General features: G+C 35.7%; 2 protein-coding genes and 1 long non-coding RNA gene across 4 annotated transcripts; all 3 read left to right on the forward strand.

Moving 5' to 3' along the window:
* Positions 1 to 8,253: 8,253 nt before the first annotated feature.
* On the forward strand, positions 8,254 to 8,842 carry LOC125219359. Its single transcript, XR_007176117.1, has 3 exons — positions 8,254 to 8,449; positions 8,544 to 8,648; positions 8,782 to 8,842. It is a non-coding gene; the product is annotated as an uncharacterized LOC125219359 (long non-coding RNA).
* A 23-nt stretch (positions 8,843 to 8,865) lies between these two features.
* LOC125218893 lies at positions 8,866 to 9,741 on the forward strand. Of its 2 annotated transcripts, XM_048120688.1 has the most exons (5): positions 8,866 to 8,948; positions 9,035 to 9,254; positions 9,344 to 9,436; positions 9,509 to 9,565; positions 9,668 to 9,741. In XM_048120688.1, exons 2-5 carry the CDS (start codon positions 9,108 to 9,110, stop codon positions 9,689 to 9,691), a joined length of 321 nt encoding a protein of 106 aa, XP_047976645.1. In that variant the 5' UTR covers positions 8,866 to 8,948; positions 9,035 to 9,107; the 3' UTR covers positions 9,692 to 9,741. The 2 variants fall into 2 exon arrangements, with proteins under 2 accessions (XP_047976645.1, XP_047976644.1); XM_048120687.1 differs by having other exon boundaries at positions 9,509 to 9,741.
* A 9,018-nt stretch (positions 9,742 to 18,759) lies between these two features.
* On the forward strand, positions 18,760 to 22,059 carry LOC125222036 (receptor homology region, transmembrane domain- and RING domain-containing protein 2-like). Its single transcript, XM_048124430.1, has 4 exons — positions 18,760 to 19,205; positions 19,663 to 19,890; positions 20,624 to 21,028; positions 21,113 to 22,059. The coding sequence occupies exons 1-4, from the start codon at positions 19,073 to 19,075 to the stop codon at positions 21,823 to 21,825; spliced, it is 1,479 nt and encodes a 492-aa protein (XP_047980387.1). The 5' UTR covers positions 18,760 to 19,072; the 3' UTR covers positions 21,826 to 22,059.
* Positions 22,060 to 22,088: the final 29 nt, after the last annotated feature.

Genomic DNA, 22,088 nt, shown 5'->3' on the forward strand with positions numbered 1-22,088 from the left:
TCCGATCCACTAAAACCTAAGGGGCTGCTTGGTATGATGGAGTGATCAGTGATAATCCTACCTACATTCTATTTCTTTGCTTGGTATTTTATTTTCTTAAGAATCATTATTCCATTCCTTTGTTTGGCCACATTAGAATAGTTATTCCACCCATTTAATTAGTTAAAGAATGATCATTCCATTCCATTTCATTCTTCTTTCTTCTTATTTTAAATTTTAATAAAATTATAATATTTTATATTATATTTAAATTCAATATTGTCTCAATTTTATAATTTTTTGATTCATAATAAAGCTAAAATTTCAGAAATTTTTAATAGTAGATATAACAAATTCACACTACACACACTATAGTCTATACACATAGTGCACACACTACATACTTTATACACTAATAATACTCCTCTTTCCAGATGTAGGGAGTATCTTTAATGTTTCTCTATTTTACTTTATGAATTTTGCATTAAATTATTTTAACTTGTTCTAAAGTTTTTAGTTATAGGAAACATAATATACATTTTTCCAATCGTATTTCAAAATCCCATGTTAAACTAATGTACTTCCTCCGTTCCACAGTAATAGATGCGTTTCGTTTTAAGCTCTCGTTTTAAAAAAATGATAATAGATAGTTAAAGTGGAGTGAGAGTAAATTAAGAGAGAGAATAATGTAGTGAAGAGTCTTATCTACAATATTCTTTCTCTTACTTTACTCTTTTTATTATTTTTCAAAATGATTATTCAAAACGAAACGCCTCTGTTACTTAGGAACGGAGGAAGTACTTTATACCATTAAACTATAAAGAACCTTTTAGACATAAAAAAGTATTAAATTAATTGTTTTATTAAAAAATCTAGGACTCTCCTTATTAAAAATATCTACAAAATTCAAATAAGTTGTGGAGAATTATAGAAGAATGTGATAATTTTACCCACTAACTATATATACAGAGAACAAGATATAATACTACTATTTTCATAGAGACTAACATGTGTATTAAAATTGACGACATAGATTAAAAATAGAGTATAGATTGTCCTGAAATTTCTCAGGATCAAATGAGTGTTTAGTAGGGCATATTACATTTGCTTTGTGTGCCTACAAGAATAAAATGACAAAAAGTAACAGGTATAATCACATAGTTAAAAGAGATCATGGGAGATGAAGTATTTTAGAAAAATACAAAGCTAGAATATTGACAAGACAAATAATCAAACAAGACCTTCGTAAATGAAATAATCAGTGGCCAATGGTTAAAATATGAAGCATAATGTATTAGGGATTTAATGATTTACCTGATCCACAAAAAGAATTTCAAAGAGAGTTTGTCTTGTTTTTCTTAAAACTTCATCCGGGGGCAATGGAAGTATGGCGACTAAGGAGAAGATATAGGGGCGTACACAAGCCATATACAGATAGAAGATTGAAACAGCATTGGAAGCGGAATATAATGCCATTATCTGAAAAGTTACAATAATGCAAAACAAGCAGATGATTAGTTGAGTATAATAAATAAAAAAGAATGAGCAGTTAGTTCACATTTTAAGGGTCAAAACATACCTGAGGCCTTTCTTTAGCAAAGTGAACCATATCCTCAACATCAACTTCTAAAGGATCATAGCCTAATCTAGCTTTTGTCACTGACTGAAAAAGTAAAGGGTTCAAATTATCGAATGAAGATAAATGAAATACTCCCTCCGTCCCTACATATTAGATCCCTTTCTTTTGGGCACAGGAATTTAGGAGATGTTGTTTTATGGTGTAAGTGGAGTTGGTAATAAAGTAAATTTTTACCATAAATAGAAATGACTCAAATATGTTGGGACATCCCAAAATGGTATATGGGTCCAAAATAGTATATGGGTCTAATATCTTGGGACGGAGGGAGTATTAAAAATGAAGTGAACATGATGAGGCACATCAAATTCATGAAGGTCGTCGATGTGATCTATGTGACGTCGGAACATTGCGACTAAATGGAATGCTTAGAACATTGCGATTTGAGTATATAATGAGGAAGCATGATCAATCAAGATAAGGCCGCAGATCAGATACTATAACCATGCGACTACCATACTTAACAAAGAAACACAAGCAATGTTTCTAGCTAAGACGACAAAAATAAACATCAATGAAAAATATAGTTAAGATTTTTACTTACAAGATCAAGATATCCCTTCACAACCTTTTTAATATGTGCTATACGGCCCCAGAAAAGCAACTGCAAGTAATCCTCAACACCTTTTTCCATTTTAGCCCCAAAAACTATTAAATTCCCCGTCATTTGGACATACAACTGTATTTGTTATATACTAGTTGCTGAGTAGAATGGTGAGGAACCGGATCAAGAAGAGGATAAAACAAGCTGAGCAGCTCCCGAGCTTCAGGAGCCGTTGGATCTATATTAGTTAGTTGAGATTAAATCGTAGCCGTACGATCCAACTAGCCGTTGGATTCAAAAGATAGTATAAAAGGTTATGTAACAATTGAGAGAATTTAACCCAACTTAATCACAATGTAGTCTTTAAAGTTCTCCCGTCTTTTACTTTCTGCAATAGTCTTTTATTTTTTGTATTTTACTTTTCAACACCCGACAATGTTCCCAGCAACAGCGCTTCTCCTCCTCCTCCAACATAAATTGTGAACTATAACTACAAAAAGAGCTACTAGTTTTTATGAATAATTTATTACTTGGATTGATTATTCCGTACCATGAAGAAACAGACATGAGTGGTGACTATTTAAAGAAGAAGCCAAAATTAAGTTTGGACTTATCTTTTGCATTATATATTTTGTATACGACGAATTTCATAGTGGGCGGTTAATAACAATGAATAAATCAATTTTCTGTTTGCTTCAATTCAATCTCAAAAACGAAACCCAAGTTTATCGTCGATCAACCATCATTCCCACATAGATCCGACATTGCAAACGAGAAGCCTAAACTATTGTTAAAATGACACCATTTTCAATTCTTTAATCATAAAAATATATATGGAGTATAATTTATCACCAACGATCAAATCTCATAAGATATTTTTACTTTTTTTATACTTATCTATTTAATTACTTGCAATACATCAATAATGATAAAATTAGACAAACCAATTATCAGAAATAGACTACTCACTTCTTTAAGGGCCTCGAAAAAAGAAAGTTATTCACACTTATATAGAGGACCTATGGTTTTTAACACGAATGCAGGGACGGAGACACAATGGGGCCGGGGGGGCCTTGGGCCCCTCACCCATTTGATTATTACCTATATATTTTATATTTTATATGTAAGTAGGAACGTAAATATTAAATGCTAGCGCAGTTGGGTAGACTTCTGGTCTTCAATCAGTGAGGTTAGAGATGTCAAGTGGGCCAGGCTGGTCCAGCCCAGTCCGGGCCCGCCTATATTGAGCCCAGCCCGCCCAGGCCCATGTCTGAGGTGGACTAGGCTGGGCCGGGCTTTTAAATTTTTGCTTAGCCCGGCCATGCCCGGCCCAGGCCCACTTTTCATGTGGGCCCGGGCTGGGCTGGGCAAGCTTTATTTCATTTTTGTGTTTATGTCTTTTTAAAATATCTTAAATGTATTATATGCAAAAATAAAAGATATAACTTGTATTTATATCTCATTAACTAAATCTAAATTTAAATAATGTGTTCATTTTATTGACTTTGTATTAACAATATTTTTCATATTATTTAGAGGGAAGATCTTTTTAGGTCCACGAACTTTGCCAAAGTATCATTTTAGGTCCATGAACTTTGAAAATATCATTTGAGGTCCATCGACTATGAGTTAATATCATTTGAAGTACTTTTTCACTATTTCCAAGTTTTTTTTGACGAAAATACCCTCAATACCTTAAAGGGTATATATTTATAATAAACTTATCATATACTCATATTTTTTTATAAATATCTTTACTATATATTTTTTATAAATTTTCTAAATATAATTTGACCTTCAATATTATCACTTAATTTTGTGACATGCAAGCAAATATCCTTACTCAATTTTTTATTATTAAAGAAAAGTTCTTTATTCAATTTTAAAATTCTTTAATATAAAAAATTAAAGAAGCAATTTGACCTGCATGTCACAAAATTAAGTGGTAATATTGAAGGTCAAATTATATTTAGAAAATTGTCAAAAATATATTGTTACCGACTGAGGATCTGCCATGCGTATTTTGGGGTAGCTGGGTCGAACAACGACATCAACGTCCTCAACTCGTTACCCCTTTTCAACGAGCAGGTCAGGGCATCGGTCCGGCCGTCGCGTTTGTGGCCAACGACAACCGGCATGATATGAGCTACTACTTGGCGGATGGGATATACCCTAGGTCAAAAATATATTGTTACCGACTGAGGATCTGCCATGCGTATTTTGGGGTAGCTGGGTCGAACAACGACATCAACGTCCTCAACTCGTTACCCCTTTTCAACGAGCAGTGTCAGGGCATCAGTCCGGCCGTCTGGTTTTGTGGCCAACGGCAACCGTCTTTGTGATGACGATCAGGCACGCAAATGATGACAGGAAGACCTACTTTGCGGAACGGCAGGATTCGGCGCGCAAGGACGTGGAGCGCGTATTTGGTGTGCTCCAGTCTCGATGGGCGGCAATTAGGGGTCCAACGCGATTGTGGCATGTCAATTGCATTGCTGATATAATGTACACCTGCATTATCATGCACAACATGATCGTCGAAGACGAAGGCGTAAAACTAACTAATTGGGCCAATGACGATACCGATGCAGCCGGTCCAAGCCACGAATGGCCACTCCTAACGTACGACGCTGGGTACCTCACGATGAAGCCAACCGTCTCCAGGCACATGCCGACATGCGCCAAGTGGATGCTCATATTCAACTTCAAAAGGATTTAATTGAAGAGTTGTGGGCACGGAAGACTGCGCGGCGATAGTTTTTTTCGTTATCATGTAACTTTTTTTTAATGAATGTAATTTTTTTTAAATGAAATTAATGAATTTTTCCGTATATATCTCGTAAATTTAATTCCGTAAATATTTAGTAGTTTTTTGAATTATTTTTATTACGGCTAGCCTATTTAATTAAAATGATGATGTGGCTGGTGGAATTTTAGTGCTGATGACGTGGCAGGCTGGCCTGTCTCTCTTACAATTATGTTCAAGGAAAACCATCTTTCTCTACCGATTTCATCGGAGGGTTTGTGATCGGAGAACTCAGGTAAACTTATCAGCTTCAGTGCTACATTCATGTGATAATCACAATGCCAGCTCTTTCTTGTTTCCCCTTCAACACTAACAATGGTTGTAAATACAAGATAATGTAGTTGGTTGTATTTATTTAATTATTATTTTACTAATATTACATTTTGTATAAATAAAATAAAACACAAACATATTTTAAAGCAAGTTTTAGAAATTTAAATATTTTTTTTTGAAGACTCTAATTTATTTATTATTTTACTAAAAAACTTAACATATAACGTCTATTTAATATAAAAATTGAAAGTTATGTTTTTAAGTTATTTATAATACTGTATAAAATTAATCAATAGAGTGTTAGAATTAGAAATCATATAAAGAGAATAATAAAGATTTTATTCGTACTGGATCCAGCGGCGCCGCCACCTTCCACCTCAATACCGCCGGCCGTTTATATCTCACTGGTAGCGGTAATTGAGGATAATTTGAGCTATATGTTTATGGCATCTATAATACCTTTTGTGTTTATAGTATCTATAAATCTTTTGCATTAGGTTATGAATTGATGAATTGATTGAAACCGTTGTGATGTAGTTCATTTTTGTGTTCTTCCTTGGTTTCTGTTAATCCATTTTAAATTTAATGTAATGGTGTTCACTCATTATTTGCTTATGTTTGGATCTTTTATTGGATGGAGGATTGTGCATGTGATTAGTGCTCTACGATTTCTCATCTGTGTGAACTACTACGTTTCTTGAAGTTTGTGGACATAAATTAGTTATTTTATTGTTTCTGTTTACTCATGCGGAAATTTATGTTTGTACCGTGGCAGGTGGTCTCTAGGCAAACCAAAGGAGGTATGTAGAACATTTTATAATGCCTTGATCACTTTATTTCTTATGGAAAAAATGCAAGAATTGCAAGGAGAGGTGTAGTGATACTTACCCAAACACCAATTCTACATGTGGAATTATGGATGGTGATTTTTGGATCATGCTACCATATGATCTCTCTTGCTCTTTTGTTCATATGTACTCCGAGTCCCGTTTTTCCATTTTAGTTCGTCCGCGAATAGGAGTCCCGGTTTACTTTTACCATAAATGGTAACAAAGTCTCACCTTCACCTAACTCATTCCACTCACATTTCATTTAAAACTAATATATACAAGTGGGACCACTATTCCACTAACTCTTTTCCTCTCACTTTTCTTAACATTTCTTAAAACTCGTGCCGTCAAGAAATGGGACTCCTAATGGCGGACGGAGGGAGTATCTATGTATTATGTCCTGAATCATTTTGTTTCTTGACATCTTGTTTTGAGGGGGAAATTAACTTAGGGAACATGTCTTCCTGCTATGCTACACAGATAGCTTCTTAGTCCTGCCTATATTTCCTTAGTCAAAATTTGTGGTTTTTTCCTAATTGTCTAATTGTTTTGATGTTAAACATGTAGAATGTTTCACTATATGACATGAAGTTGGGCCAAGAAACAGATGCATCAGAGTTATTGAGCTCCAGATTGCAACAGTTGCCATCGTTTTCAGATTTTACACTGGGAGCTGGCCATATTGTTTCTTTTGGTAAATTTCATATGCTCCCAACAGTTGTGATGAACTAATGGTTGCTGTGGCAGCCTAACATGTCAGTCGGTGCACATTAAGGCACTACTCTTTTTATGAATTTATTGTTTATATAAATTATTATATTACTCAGGGGCCTAAGCTTTGCTCTTGGTGTTTTAACATAGCTTTACTCATGCATTTATGTTTTGGTTCTTCGATTTTTTATCTATGGTGAGATTCTTGATCAACAACCAAATGTCATTATCTGTTATTTAGGTTTTATCTTTTGAGTTTCTTGTATAATCAGATTCCTTGTGTTTATTTCCTCAAGCTGTTGTGTTTATATACTTAAGATATAAGGCTTTAAAGTTTTAGTTGAGTTTATGTAGGACGCAATCATGTTGATTTATTGTGTTTATCTCATCAAAATATCATGCATAAGTTTATCTTCCTATGAGATTAAGCTCTAATTGAGTTTCTTGTGTTCTCCTCAATGTATTGGTATTTACTAGTTATCAAGTTGTGTTTTTGTAGTAGTTGATCAATATCCTGTGAATAGGTGGAGGGTTGTTCAAAATTTTGAATAAATTTACTTTCTTTGATCCGTTTCAACTCTCGAAAAGTTTCAGACGTGCCCTCGGAGAGAAGTGACAGATTGTGCCCATACTTGGATGTATGTTTTGGCCTTGTTTTCTGTGAGTGTCAGTATACGTTGAATACAATGCAGTGGCAGTGTGTTAAGAGAGATCATGATCTCTCTACTAACAAAGGTCGAATAATTCCATATATTGTTTTGATTTTGTTCATTTTATATTGAAATAGAAATACTAAATTTTGAACTTGTTAATATTTCCCAGATTGCTCTTGGTTTGTGGTGATTGAGAAACATGCTGTTTTAACTGAAGTGAGGGGTTTTAGTGATCCACATATTGATAAAACAAGATGTTTGAAGGTACTTTTTTCTGCAACGTCAAATATAACTACAACAGTTTTTAGCTAAACTATTATATAATTATTTTGGTTTATGTCTTCTTTAGATCATTAAAAGGCTTCTGTATCTTCTCAATCAAGGTGAAATATTCACAAAGGTCACTCTCTCAACTTTGGTATTTGAGTTAGTTCCATTTTGTTATTGGGCAATTGATATTTATGAACCTCGGTAACTATTTATAACCGTGGTACATATCTATTTGCACACGATATTCCAATCGAGTAGAGGTTTACAATTTTCTTATATATTCGTAAGAAAGTGGCATGTGTTAGGACTTGGATAGTATTGGACATTTAGTGTAATATGTTTTGTAGAGCGAAGCTGCAGCTATACTTTCTTAAGCGGTTAATCTGTATCGGTTTCAAGATGCTCATTTGAGAAGAATGTTTCATCTAATTGCAAGGGATCTTTGCCCTATTGCAGACGAGGTTCACATTTCTTCTATTTTTACATTTACATGTTTCTCTTGTACCTACTGGGGGCTAATTTTTTTTAAAATTTTTTGCTAACAAGGTTTCTCTAGTTACTAGTGCCTTACTTAAAGACGTCAACACCGGTAATGTTGCATATCGGGCGAATGCTATTCGTTTGCTTTGTCATATTACAAATGACGCATCCTTAAACAAAGTTGTGAAATTCCTCTATGAGGATCTTTGTGATGACAATCCTACTCTTCAAATTGCTTCCCTTGTGTGTTCAATCAATCTGGTAAAGGTATTATTATTACATCATATTTGAAGAATTACAAAAGTATTACTACCTAGCCGGTTGAAGTATTTATAATTTTTATAATTGTATATTCTTATAGAGAGATCCAAGGATGGCCATCACACTCAATCAAGTATACCCTGAGACCTCTTTTTTCGATAAAGGAAAACACGTTCAGTTCCATGCCATATATCTAGAATTTGTGGTAAGAAAAGATGTTTTCCATGGGGTGTTAGATGATGACACTTGTTGTTCATTTTCATGTCTATATACACAAATACATCATGCATCACATATGTTGTATGGCGGTTGGATTTACAAGTTACAAGAGCATGCAGATGGGAGAAGTACGTCATGCGGGAGAAGTACGTCATACGGGAGAAGTAAATCCTACGGCAGAAGTACGCGTTATCATTTCGGCAAATTATTGGAAAAATTATATAGGCTTTGCTCTTGGTGTTCTTCGCCATTGGGGACTTACATCGTGATTCACGTTATTCATCAGGTATTGCATCGTTGGTAGTCTAAAAATAATGTGTATGGTTGGGATGGTTGTCTCAAGTGCTGATACATATAGATTGAGATATGTAGGTTACACGAGGTCGGTCTTGCTACGGGTTTGGTGGTATCGCCGAACTCATATGGTCTTGTATCAAAAAATAAAATGTTGGCAATAGAAGGATTCTGGTCACTAGAAGGGGTGGACCTCCTGCCTGGTTGTAAACTTAAAGATGGCATAGATGTTATGCGCCGAATTCTTCGTTCTCACAAGCCTGTGGTGAGGTTTAGTGCTTCCAGGGCATTGCAGAAGGTTATTGCTATATTCTTAAGGCATACTATATTTTGATCTACTAAATCTTTGTTTAGTAGTAATGAATTATTTAATATTTGATGTAGCAGGCGAGGATTGTGTACAATGTGGGATGGATAACTCCAGAGGATCATAGATTAATGGGTTCCTCTATGTTGTATATGGAGGAATTCAAGCATCGTGTAAGTCATCTCATATCTGCATATTTATTTACAACCATAAGCCTAAGCCTTGTTTATTTTTGTAACATGCAGGATGATGAGCCTGAAGCTGAACATGTACCTCAAATTATTAAATCTCAATCATTTGCAGTCAAGGAAGCTTCAACTCATCACTGCAACCTCATGCGTAGGCACAATGTATGATTAATTAATTATGGTTTTTATTTCACACTTTTGTTTTGGGTGTTTTAGTTCACTGCTTTTAATCTGAGGTAGCAGATTCACACAAGAGGAAAGGAACAAATGTGAGTGATGTTGTAAGAAAAGGGTCGTAGCTTGGAAAATGTTTTTTTTTTTTCTTTTATGTATTGTCTAGTATATTTTGTGTAATTGCATAAAAAGTCTCTGCTTTTCTTCTTCTCGATGGCCAGTTGCATCGAACTCATTTTGAGTTGGCTAACTTCGTGCAGTTTATGTGGTGTGGATTTGTACTCTCTTTATACCCTTTTTTTTTTAATTTAAATTAATCTTTTTTTGGTTTATTTATGGAGTATCTTATTCTCTCTCTTAATTTACCATTTCTCTTCTTTAACTATTTTTTTTATCATTTTTATAAAAAGAAGACAGAAAAGTCAATGGGACTGCTAAAGCGGGACGGAGGGAGTATTTATTATGATAAGTAAATATTATTTATACAAATTACTAACATATAAACCTAATTTGAATACAAACAGAAGAAATAGAGTCCAAAATATCCAAAAGATGAATACAAGATAGAAGAAGTAGAGTCCAAAATAAAAAAGCTTGAAGAAATAGAGTCCAAAATATCCAAAAGATGAATTCAAAATAGAAGTAGAGTCCAAAATAAAAAAAAAGCCCCAGGAGAGTTTAGAACCCACTACCTCCCCGGCCCAGCTCAGCCCAGTCCCGGTATGGGCCGGCCCATGCCCGGCCCACCAGTGAAACGAAGCGGGTCTGGGCTGGGCTCATTAGTTGAGATGGGCTGCAATTGGGCCGTTTTGTAAACCCAGGCCCAAGACTATCTGAAGCCCAGCCCAGCAATATCCGACTCACTATACAACAATCCATAGATTGTTGTGTAGCGTTTATAATATTGCTGCATAAGTGGTGTCACGGTGTCACTTTAAAAAGGATTGTCATTTTAACACAAACCCCTCTTTCTCTATGTATATAGGGACAGCCACTTTGTGGAATGATTAGTGATTGTATTTTTTATATTGACTTTGTTGGGGTTTTCACTAGCAATCCAGCATAGTATAATGTTATTTTGTAAAGATTAGGGTGATGGCTTTAAATTGCATTGAATATTGACCATGGACTAATGCTAGATTTTATATTTGTAACTTTTCAGATAATGGCATCATATTCTGCTTCCAATGCTGTTTCAATCTTCTACCTGTATATGGCTTGTGTACACCCCTATAACTTCTCCTTAGCCGCCATACTTTCATTGCCTCCGGATGAAGTTTTAAGAAAAACAAGACAAACTCTCTTTGAAATTCTCTCTTTTTGTGGATCAGGTGAATCATTAAATCCCTAATACATTATGCTTCATATTTTAACCATTGGCCACTGATTATTTCATTTACGAAGCCCTTGTTTGATTATTTGTCTTGTCAATATTCTAGCTTTGTATTTTTCTAAAATACTTCATCTCCCATGATCTCTTTTAACTATGTGATGATACTTGTTACTTTTTGTCATTTTATTCTTGTAGGCACACAAAGCAAATGTAATTTGTCATTTTATTCTTGTAGGCACACAAAGCAAATGTAATCTGCCCTATTAAACACTCATTTGATCCGGAGAAATTTCACAACAATCAACTCCGTGAGACGCACATTAAAAACTTGACTCGATTTATTTTAAACACGAGAATTACCCGCAAGTGTACGGGGTTAGTGTAGCAATAAACAAGTACGGGTATCGTATCCATAGAGACAAAATGTGCAATTTATTCTTATTTGAAAAAATAGGAAGATTCCATATTCCTATTTAAGTACCACGAACCGATTTCAACTACTATCTCGAGAATCCAGAAATGTTGATTTTGATTTTGAAAAACAATTAAACATAAACAAGATAAAAGCACACAACAAAAGAGAAGTTTCAAATAAGAGAACACGGTAGAGCCTTGGATCCAACTACAACGAACACGATGCGAACAATTCAATAACTTCGATTACCCAATAAAAGTCTCTAGGATTACTAGGAAAGCCGCTAGTCTAGACTAATCCCTCTCTCGAGTGCACGTAACCAGTTGATTAATTATTAATATTGAAGTCTCCTTCTAATACTTCACAATTAACTCCTTAAAACAAAAGGCTCAAGCTCTTACTCTACAATTCCTTCTCTCGAATGCAAATTATCTAGGTGTTGTTCATTCTTTTATCAATCCTGATTAAGTATCTCTCGATTACTCAAAACTAGGTCAACAAACCCAATTGGTAGCTAAGCAATTGAATTGAATAAGCACAAGAATGGAACAAAGAAATCACAAGAGCATAGGTAATCAAAAGTCCTTGAATTAATCAAAAGCGTTCATTGTAGTCTTCACCAAAACTCTACAAAAGATTTAGCTACTCATATTCAATGCAAATTCACAAGAGAAATCCATAGAAAGTGAATTGAACATAGGAAAACTAATAAAGATACTCCCAAAGGTGAATCGAATGGACAAATTGTCTTCGTCTTCAAACTTGTTGATGAATTAGACTCTTCGTCACTTCAATCCGCTCTCAAGATGTGGAAACTGCTTTTGGGGGTGTGGAAAGTGTGCTGAAGTCGAACCATAGGTCCTATTTATACCTGGGGTGAAAAATAGAATAAAATCAGCGTACGGGTAAATCGCGGCCGGGCGATTTTAAGTAACAAAACGCCCGACCGGGCGTTCTTCTTAATCCACGACATTGCACAAAACGCCCAACCCGGGTGATTTCAGAATGAAAAACGCCCAAGGACAGTGCATACGCCCGACCTGAGAGGCAAAACGCCCGGCCTTGTGCTGTGAAATGCCCGACCTAGTTTAGAAAAATGCTCGACCTGATCTTTTGGCTGCTATTTCGTCCATTTCCACCTGTTTTGACTACAAAAACTCGACAAACTTATCAAAACACTAAAGTAGGGGATCATAGATGAAAACTCAAGTAATGTAATGTGCTACAAAATACTCAATTATGCACTTTCAAACATCCAAAACACTTGCTAAACTACGAGTTTATCAGTTGCCTCCTAGATAAACTTGATCCGACTGCATTTGAGGTGATTATCTATATCAACTCCTCTCAAATAAAGCATTTATGTTTTCCAATAAAGCATTTATGTTTTCAACTCACTTTTCATTACATTTCTTAAAACCCGTGCTGGGTCAAAGTGGGACTATCTTTGTGGGACGAAGGGAGTAACATGTTGTAATTGTTTTAAATCCGTACTCTATTTTCAATCTATGTTGTCAATTTTAATATACTGTTTGATTTTTGATTTTGTTGTTTGTTTAAGTTTTTTGGAAATAAGGTTTGAATTCGAAGGTGTTATGTATGGAGAGTTGTCGGAACTGGTCGATCGCCTCAGCAACCTTCCAGATGACATTCTCTCTCGTGTGTTTATTTTTATGGATTTCAAGTTCGTGGTCCGCCTGTCAGCTCTTGCGAGACGCTTTAAGAATGCATGGAATATGTCCCCACGCCTTGATATTACCTTACCTTGTGATAGAGATGACGATCCCTTACCTTTTGCCATTGCTGAAGATATAGTTAGTTTTAAAGAAAGCATAATTCGTATTTTCGAAATGCGAGAGAATATGCGTTTGACTGCATTCAGCCTGTCTGTCTACAGTGACATAAACCTAGACTTCTTGGAAAAGTGTATCCAGTACGCAACTGAGCATAAGGTACAAGATTTTCTTTTGAGATGTCGGCTTGATAGAAAAACCTTCTCATTGCCGACTTATTTGATGAATTTGGCCTCTTTAATATCTCTAAGCTTGCATACGAAGACACCTAACGACATTCAATTTCCTTGGAACATTTGTTTACCTAGTTTGGAAAGGTTGAGGTTGAAAAATTTTCATTTCTCGAACAATGACAATGAGGCTGAGGCGAGTATATCCTTAGAGTGTCCATGTCTAGAAGTTGTCATATTGACAAAATGCAGCAATTCCATTAGATGGTTGACATTTGACTCCTCTAGTGTTAAGCGTTTGGAGATTAAGAAGTGGATTAGCGATTGAGTCTTCATCCAAGAACATGTTATGCAACTGAATACACCAAGTCTTCTTTACCTTAGCATAGAGGGACATTTCTGGAGACTAACCTTAGGGCATGTGATGCCTCTTGTGGAGACTGTTTGATTTGGTCTTGTAATTCCAAAGGATTATTTCGAGTATGCTACTGTGGAGGACGCATGTGAGATTGCTGCTACGTGTTTTGTTAACTTCTTTGGTGAAGTTCGCAGAGTCGAAACGCTTTGTATCACCCAAATAGGGCTGATAAATCGTGCGGATTGGGTCGCTATCGGGTCAACCCAATATCAACCCAACCTTATCGGGTCCCAACCCAACCTGAAATCTCGTGTTCTTATCGGGTTCAACCCAAACAGATTCGGTTCGTGCCATTTTCGTGTCATCCAAAAAATATCGGTCGTATCAGATTCGTGCAGATTTCGTGTCATCCAAAAAAAATATCGGTCATCTTTTAATGATAGCATGTTACTAAACAATATAAATGTTATACGATAACGACCGACATATGATATTATATAATTTAAATTTGATATTACACACGATAAAATAAGATATTACAAAATTAAAATAATTAATTTAAATATTTTTTAAATCCAAATAATAATATTAAAGTATATTAAAATTAAATCTAACTAATAAAGTTAAAATAATTATTTTTTAATAAAATTTAAGTATGCAGTAATATTTCTTATCATAAAAAATATATTAATCATATTTTTACTAATAAAATTAAAATTATAATATTTCTTTTAATTAATAAAAATAATTAAAATTAAAATTTAATATATTATTTTAATTAATTAATAAAAATAATTATTTTTTTCTTAACGGATAACCCGACCCGACCCAACCCAAAATTTTCGGGTTCTTATTGGGTCGACCTATAAGGACCCAAATCCTAAACTTGCATGTTAAATCGTCCGGCCGGGTGTTCTTCTTAATCCACAACATTGCACAAAACGCCTGACCCGGGCGATTTCTGAATGAAAAACGCCCGGGGACAGTGCATACGCTCGATCTGAGAGGCAAAACGCCCGGCCTTGTGCTGCGAAATGCCCGACCTAGTTCAGTAAAACGCCCGACCTGATCTTTTGGCTGCTATTTCGTCCGTTTTCACATGTTTTGACTACAAAAACTCGACAAACTTATCAAAACACTAAAGTAGTGGATCATAGATGAAAACTCAAGTAATGTGCTACAAAATACTCAATTATGCACTTTCAAACATCCAAAACACTTGCTAAACTACGAGTTTATCAGTTGTCTCCTAAATAAACTTGATCCAACTGCATTTGAGGTGATTATCTATATGAGCTCCTCTCAAATAAAGCATTTTTTTTACATACTTATATATATACTCCATATATATAGTCTTATAAAAGGGTATTGGATAAATCTATTACCAAACTTCAAATCGGGGATTCGCATGGGTGACAAACCATTCTATGTCAACACTATTCGCGGGTTAGTCTCCATGATAACATGTTGTAATTGTTTTAAATCCGTACTCTATTTTCAATCTATATTGTCAATTTTAATACACTGTTTGATTTTTGATTTTATTGTTTGTTTAAGTTTTTCGGAAATAAGGTTTGAATTCGAAGGTGTTATGTATGGAGAGTTGTCGGAACTGGTCGATCGCCTCAGCAACCACCATATGACATTCTATCTCGTGTGTTTATGTTTATGGATTTCAAGTTCGTGGTCCGCCTGTCAGCTCTTGCGAGACGCTTTAAGAATGCATGGACTATGTCCCAACGCCTTGATATTACCGTACCTTGTGATAGATTCGTATCTTCGAAATGCGAGAGAATATGTGTCTGTATTCAGCCCGTCTGTCTACAGTGACATAAACCTAGACTTCCTGGAAAAGTGTATTCAGTACGCAACTGAGCATAAGGTACAAGATTTTCTTTTGAGATGTCGGCTTGATAGAAAAACCTTCTCATTGCCGACTTATTTGATGAATTTGGCCTCTTTAATATCTCTAAGCTTGCATACGAATACACCCTACGACATTCAATTTCCTTGGTACATTTGTTTACCTAGTTTGGAAAGGTTGAGCTTGAAAAATTTTCATTTCTCGAACAATGACAATGAGGCTGAGGCCAGTATATCCTTTGAGTGTCCATGTCTAGATGTTGTCATATTGACAAAATGCAGCAATTCCATTAGATGGTTGACAATTGACTCCTCTAGTGTTAAGCGTGTGGAGATTAAGAAGTGGATTAGCGATTGGGTCTTCATCCAAGAACATGTTATGCAACTGAATACGCCAAGTCTTCTTTACCTTAGCATAGAGGGACATTTCTGGAGACTAACCTTAGGGCATCCGATGCCTCTTGTGGAGACCGTTTGATTTGGTCTTGTAATTCCAAAGGATTATTTCGAGTATGCTACTGTGGAGGACGCACGTGAGATTGCTGCTACGTGTTTTGTTAACTTCTTTGGTGAAGTTCGCAGAGTTGAAACGCTTTGTATCACCCAAATAGGGCTGGCAAATCGTGCTGATTGGGTCACTATCGGGTCAACACAATATCGACCCAACCTTATCGGGTCCCAACCCAACCCGAAATCTCGTGTTCTTATCGGGTTCAACCCAAACAGATTCTTGTCGGATCGTGCGGATTTCGTGTCATCCAAAAAATATCGATTGTATCGTATTCGTGCAGATTCGTATTCGTGCAGATTTCGTGTCATCCAAAAAAATATCGGTCATCTTTTAATGATAGTATGTTACTAAACAATATAAATGTTATACGATAACGACCGAGATATGATATTATATAATTTAAATTTGATATTATACACGATAAAATAAGATATTACAAAATTAAAATAATTAATTTAAATATTTTTTAAATCCAAATAATAAAATTAAAGTATATTAAAATTAAATCTAACTAATAAAGTTAAAATAATTATTTTTGAATAAAATTTAAGTATGCAGTAATACTTTTTATCATAAAAAATAATTAATAATAGTATTAATCATATTTTTACTAATAAAATTAAAATTATAATATTCATTTTAATTAATAAAAATAATTAAAATTAAAATTTAATATATTATTTTAATTAATTAATAAAAATAATTATTTTTTTCTTAACGGATAACTCGACCCGACCCGACCCAAAATTTCTGGGTTCTTATTGGGTCAACCATATAAGGACCCAAATCCTTAACGTGCGTGTTCGTGTCGGGTTTACTTCGTGCAGATTCGTGTCGGATTATCGTGTCGAATAAAAAATTGCCAGCCCTAACGCCAAACACTTTTGAGGTACACCTTTTTATTAAAAATGGTCAAATTGGTTTTATAGTTTTTAGAGTTGTTTATTCTTTTTTAGATTTTATGTAAAACGGAATGGTTGCACATGTTTGCGGATGATCTTACATTCAACAATTTGAAAACTATTAAGTTTGTGAGCGATGATAACAATTCAAGGCAAATAAGAATTTCCACCTAAACTCTTCAACATCATTTCTTGGATAGGTATAATAAAGGGTTAATCGTATTTGAGTTCAATTATACGTAGGTATAATTGTTTCTTTCAAACTGTTAACCATTATTTCATCTCTTTATTGGTTATTTATTGTTGTTTTATATTTACAAGATCAAGAGAGTTGCCCACCAATGGAGAGGAATCCCAATCCACTTTGTAAACTTTTTGTTGATGAACAGGTTGAAGATTTTGAAATATTTACTCAGTGTAGCATTTGAATAATTTTGCAGGTGGGATCGAACACATCCAAAGCAATGAAGTGACATACATTATCCCCTTCGCAATTACTATTAGATTAAAGAAGTACTTTTAAAAGTGTGTTGTAAAAGCAACTTGAATTCATATGTTTAAGACATCCTAGATGCATATTTATAATTATTTATATTGATTTCCATAAGTTATGTATCTACTCCTACTTTAACTTTATAATGTTCAATAATTTTTTAAAACTTATGACGAATCAAAACTAGAGTGCCCTATTAACTAAGCAATCGGTTCGTTGAATTTTGACAATACCATATTACCACGTGCCGTATTAATTTTATTGAGTTCGATAAATAACCAACTTACGGCACCGTGTCATTTAGAGGAAATATAATAAATAATGTATATAGGAAAATTACTTCATTAAGAAATGAAAATTATCAATCCAAAAATTTAAAATCCTATAAACCAACCCCATCCCCGTCACCACGCCCCCGTCTACAATGGATAGAGCTTCCTGTTGGGACACCTCGGGGGGCACGAGCATGACACCTCCTCATGGCCTCCATTGCAGATGGCCTAGTTACTATTATTCGGTCGACGATTCTATGATTTGTTTTGTTATTTTGGGTGTCCACAATTAAATTATTTATTATTATTTTTTATTTAGAATAAATGAATCTCATATTCTACTAATTTATTATTTTTATATTTTATTATAAATTATATATAAAGAGAGTCTTACACTAAATTTTTATTCACTTTGTTTGATAAAGTTAAATGGTGTCTTAAAATTCGTGATAAGTCATTTAATCATAAAGAAGAGAGTAGTAGTATCTTTTAAACAATTCGTTGAATTCTAACAACACCATGTGCCCCTATTAATTTTATGGAATTCGATAAATATCATGTGCCAACCCAACCCCACTTGCAGCACCGTGTCACCTTTAAACATAATTAATTATTGAAGATTTCTTAATTAATTATTGTCTAGTAGCTTGGAGTACAACTAATTAGATAATGTTAATATATTATGATAGCTCAATCAACCCATTTAACTTGCTTTATATTTCAGTTTAGTTGTTAGTTTACACATCATGAACTTGATTTTTTAAAGCTAATTTACTCATTATATATATAAATAAAAATTGTTTAAAGTATTTTTAAAATCCGTGATAAGAAAAAAAAAAGAGAGCTATGCACTTACTAGAAAAAGTGTTCAATCATATCAACAATGAGTAACAAAAAAAAAGTTTATTTTCATGACCAAACATTTTGACGTCTGTTTAATTAGTTACTTTTGGGAGGACCAATTTGCAAAACCCCCAAATATTTAAACTTCCATCAACTAGATTTTCCATTTTCTAATAATTTCGAGAGGATATTCATACGAAGATTATCAGTCCAGCACACCCACACAAATAAAGACAAACCCCACAAATAGCAAATCGAGTTTTTGATTGGTACCAAATTCGAAAATTTCACCTCAATTATAACACGATTAATCACAAAAGCCCTAGAAACAGCATCATCCCAGCATCAAACTGCAGCATGGAAGCTGATGTCTTGATTTCCCCATAGTTTGAAACCCCTTTTTTAGATTTATTGAGCAAATACAAGAAAATTGGAGAAGAGGGTTTTTGGGGCTTTGTTGTAAATTTGGATAAAGTTGGGATCTTTACGGTTGGATGAAGATGTCTGATTTCTGGGTGTTGTTCTGCTACTTGTTTTGTTTAATGGGCTCTTTTGCAGCTTATGGAAACGTGGTTTTGATAGGCAACAATGTTACCTTGTCGTTCGATGACATTGAAGCTAATTTTGGTGAGCTTCTTATTCTTCTTTGTTGTTTTGGGGGGTGTATCAGTGTATGTATGATTTGGGTTTGATTCAATCTTTGCAATTGTTTTTTTTCAGTGTTTTTTTAGTTTGGGCAGAGTTTTCAACTCTTACTTAATAGTTTTTGGGTGAAAAGATCGGATCTTTCTCATATAAAGCAGAGATCTTTGAATCTAACTAGAGCTATGTTTTTGTTGGTATAGTTGATGGAGTCAGTTTGGTGAATAAACATACTTTCCTAGCTAGTTGAAAATGATAAATGGTTGTTGGCTTGTTTATGTGAAGCTGTGATTTCTAGATTTTGAGTTTGTGATTTTGAAAAACGATTTTCTTTCCATTGACACGATGATGGGTGCCGTTTTACAGCGATTCAATTACTTGAAGATACATTTCTTGTTTTCTATTAATGGCATATGACTGATGTGGTCTATTGTGATTTTAGCTCCGTCCATTAAAGAATCCGGGATATGTGGGACGCTGTCTGTGGCTGAGCCTTTGGATGCCTGCTCGCCACTGACTAATAAAGTCGTCCCAGCAGCGAATAACACCAGATCTCCGTTTGTGCTGATAGTCCGAGGTGGGTGTAGCTTTGATGAGAAAGTCAGAAGAGCTCAGGCTGCAGAGTTTAGCGTGGCCATTGTCTATGATAACGATGATGATTTGGTTGCAAGTATGTCTTCTCTTCCCTGCCTCAGCTTCATACCTCCTTTTTCTTTGATACATTGCTTCATCATTTGCGAGGAAATCCTCTTCTAATTAACCTAAGATCGTATTCGTAGTTCTCAAAATTTTAGACATGAATTTGGTATTTTTGCGTGGCGTAAGTGTAATCTCTAGGGCAAGCATCTTAGGTTACAGAAGTTGGGGATTCTAGTAGGTTTCGACATGAATTCGGTATTTCTATGTGAATCACAAACTCAACTTTTCCTGGTCTTGTATCTTCGAGTTTCCATCTCTTTTACTTGTAAGGAATGAGCTTAATGCTATAGTGATCATATGTAAGCATTTCTACATCTCTTTAGTGGATGTTTACATTGAGTGATATCTTAGACTGATAAAATAATATAGGCTGATTCACAGCATATTTTGATGGATTGAACAATTTTGAGTTGTTTGTTCATGTAATCGTTCAAATACTCGTTCATATATATTGTCTGCCTAATGGCCTCCTAGGGTAACATCTACTCGTTTCGGTCCTTCGATATTTGCTCTATTTTTAGCTGTGAAACGGTAATGGTCAAATATAATATAACCTGCATCCTCATTGTCGAGAGTATACGAAGAGGTAAAGATCTTGAAATATTTGTATCTTCGAAGTGGCTTTGCTTTTCCGTAGTGTTTGATTCCAGTGTCTTCGATTTGATAATGTACTAAAAGCATTGGTTTTCGACATGAAAATGCAGTGGCTGGAAATTCTGCCGGCATAAAGATTCATGCAGTGTTTGTCAGAAAAGTCTGTGCCGAGGCACTTAAGAAATATGCCGATGTTAGTGACACGGAGGTGTGGATATTGCCGAGCTTTGAAGACTCGGCGTGGTCTATAATGGCTATCTCCTTCATCTCGTTGCTCGCCATGTCTGCTGTGTTGGCTACATGCTTCTTTGTCCGAAGGCACCGTATTAGAAGAGGACGACCTCAAGCTCCACGTGTGCGAGAATTCCACGGGATGAGCAGCCGCTTGGTGAAAGCCATGCCGTCCCTAGTGTTCACGGCTGTTCTCGAGGACAACTGCACTTCCGCGACGTGCGCCATATGTCTCGAAGACTATACCATGGGCGAGAAGCTACGGATACTGCCATGTCGACATAGTAAGCGTTTCCCTCTTTCGGCTGCATCTCAATCGTTCTAATGCATAAATTGCGCTATAGTTGATAAATTTCTTGTTATTGCAGAATTCCACGCGATGTGTGTCGACGCGTGGCTGACGTCATGGAGAACGTTCTGCCCGGTATGCAAGCGTGATGCCAGGACCAGCAACGGCGAACCACCAGCGAACGAATCCACACCACTGCTCTCGTCCGCGGCCGATTCCCTCGCTTCCTCCTCACTCTTGTCATCTTTTAGGTCATCGCTAGCATCGTCATCAGCCATCCAAATAGGTGGATCTTCCCGGACACCGTCAGTCTCTCTGCCTCAGTCTGTCTCCTCAACCCCTTACAACCCGCATTCACTCCTCTCCCGCCACCAATCCCCTCATCTAGGTGCTAGCCGGAGCTCGGTCGACCTCCAAAACATGTCGTCGCAACGATCCCGGGGAGTGTATTTAGTTTCACCCCACTCGTTAGGTTACCCTTCCTTGTCATCTCTCAACTCAAGATACATGTCCCCTTACATCCCGAGCCCCGGCATGGGCTCCTCGAGCTACCTCGGGTCTTCAAGTCGTCAAGCTAACCCTTTGCTCTATGGCGAGTCGGCCACGACTGAGTCGAGACCATTGCATTATAGTGGGTCAGTCACGAGCTTCTACGATGGGTCTTCGAGCCATCAAGCTAACCCTTTGCACTATGGCGAGTCAGCCACGACTGAGGCGAGAGCGCTGCATTATAGCGAGTCGGCCACGAGCTTCTCGCCGTTCACCTCGGCTCATTCGCTGCCGGATTGTTAGTGAAGAAGCTTCGTAGCTTACACAGATACAGTGAGTGTTTGATTGGCGTGCTCAGATGTTGTTAAACTTGTAAATTTGCCGTGAAAGTTGGTAATTATATAATGATAAAAGCTTGTGCCTTTAGTCACTCATTTTTATGTTTCTTCTTTTATTTGTGGGTTTTGCTCTGTGTATATATTTAAGATTGTTGGTTTTATTCCAGTTTGTGAGTTGGGGATTCTCACTTTTAACTCATTTCATTTTTATCTGTAAATGCCGATATA

The sequence above is a fragment of the Salvia hispanica genome, chromosome 4 (genome assembly GCF_023119035.1).
Source record: "Salvia hispanica cultivar TCC Black 2014 chromosome 4, UniMelb_Shisp_WGS_1.0, whole genome shotgun sequence".
NCBI lineage: Eukaryota > Viridiplantae > Streptophyta > Magnoliopsida > Lamiales > Lamiaceae > Salvia > Salvia hispanica.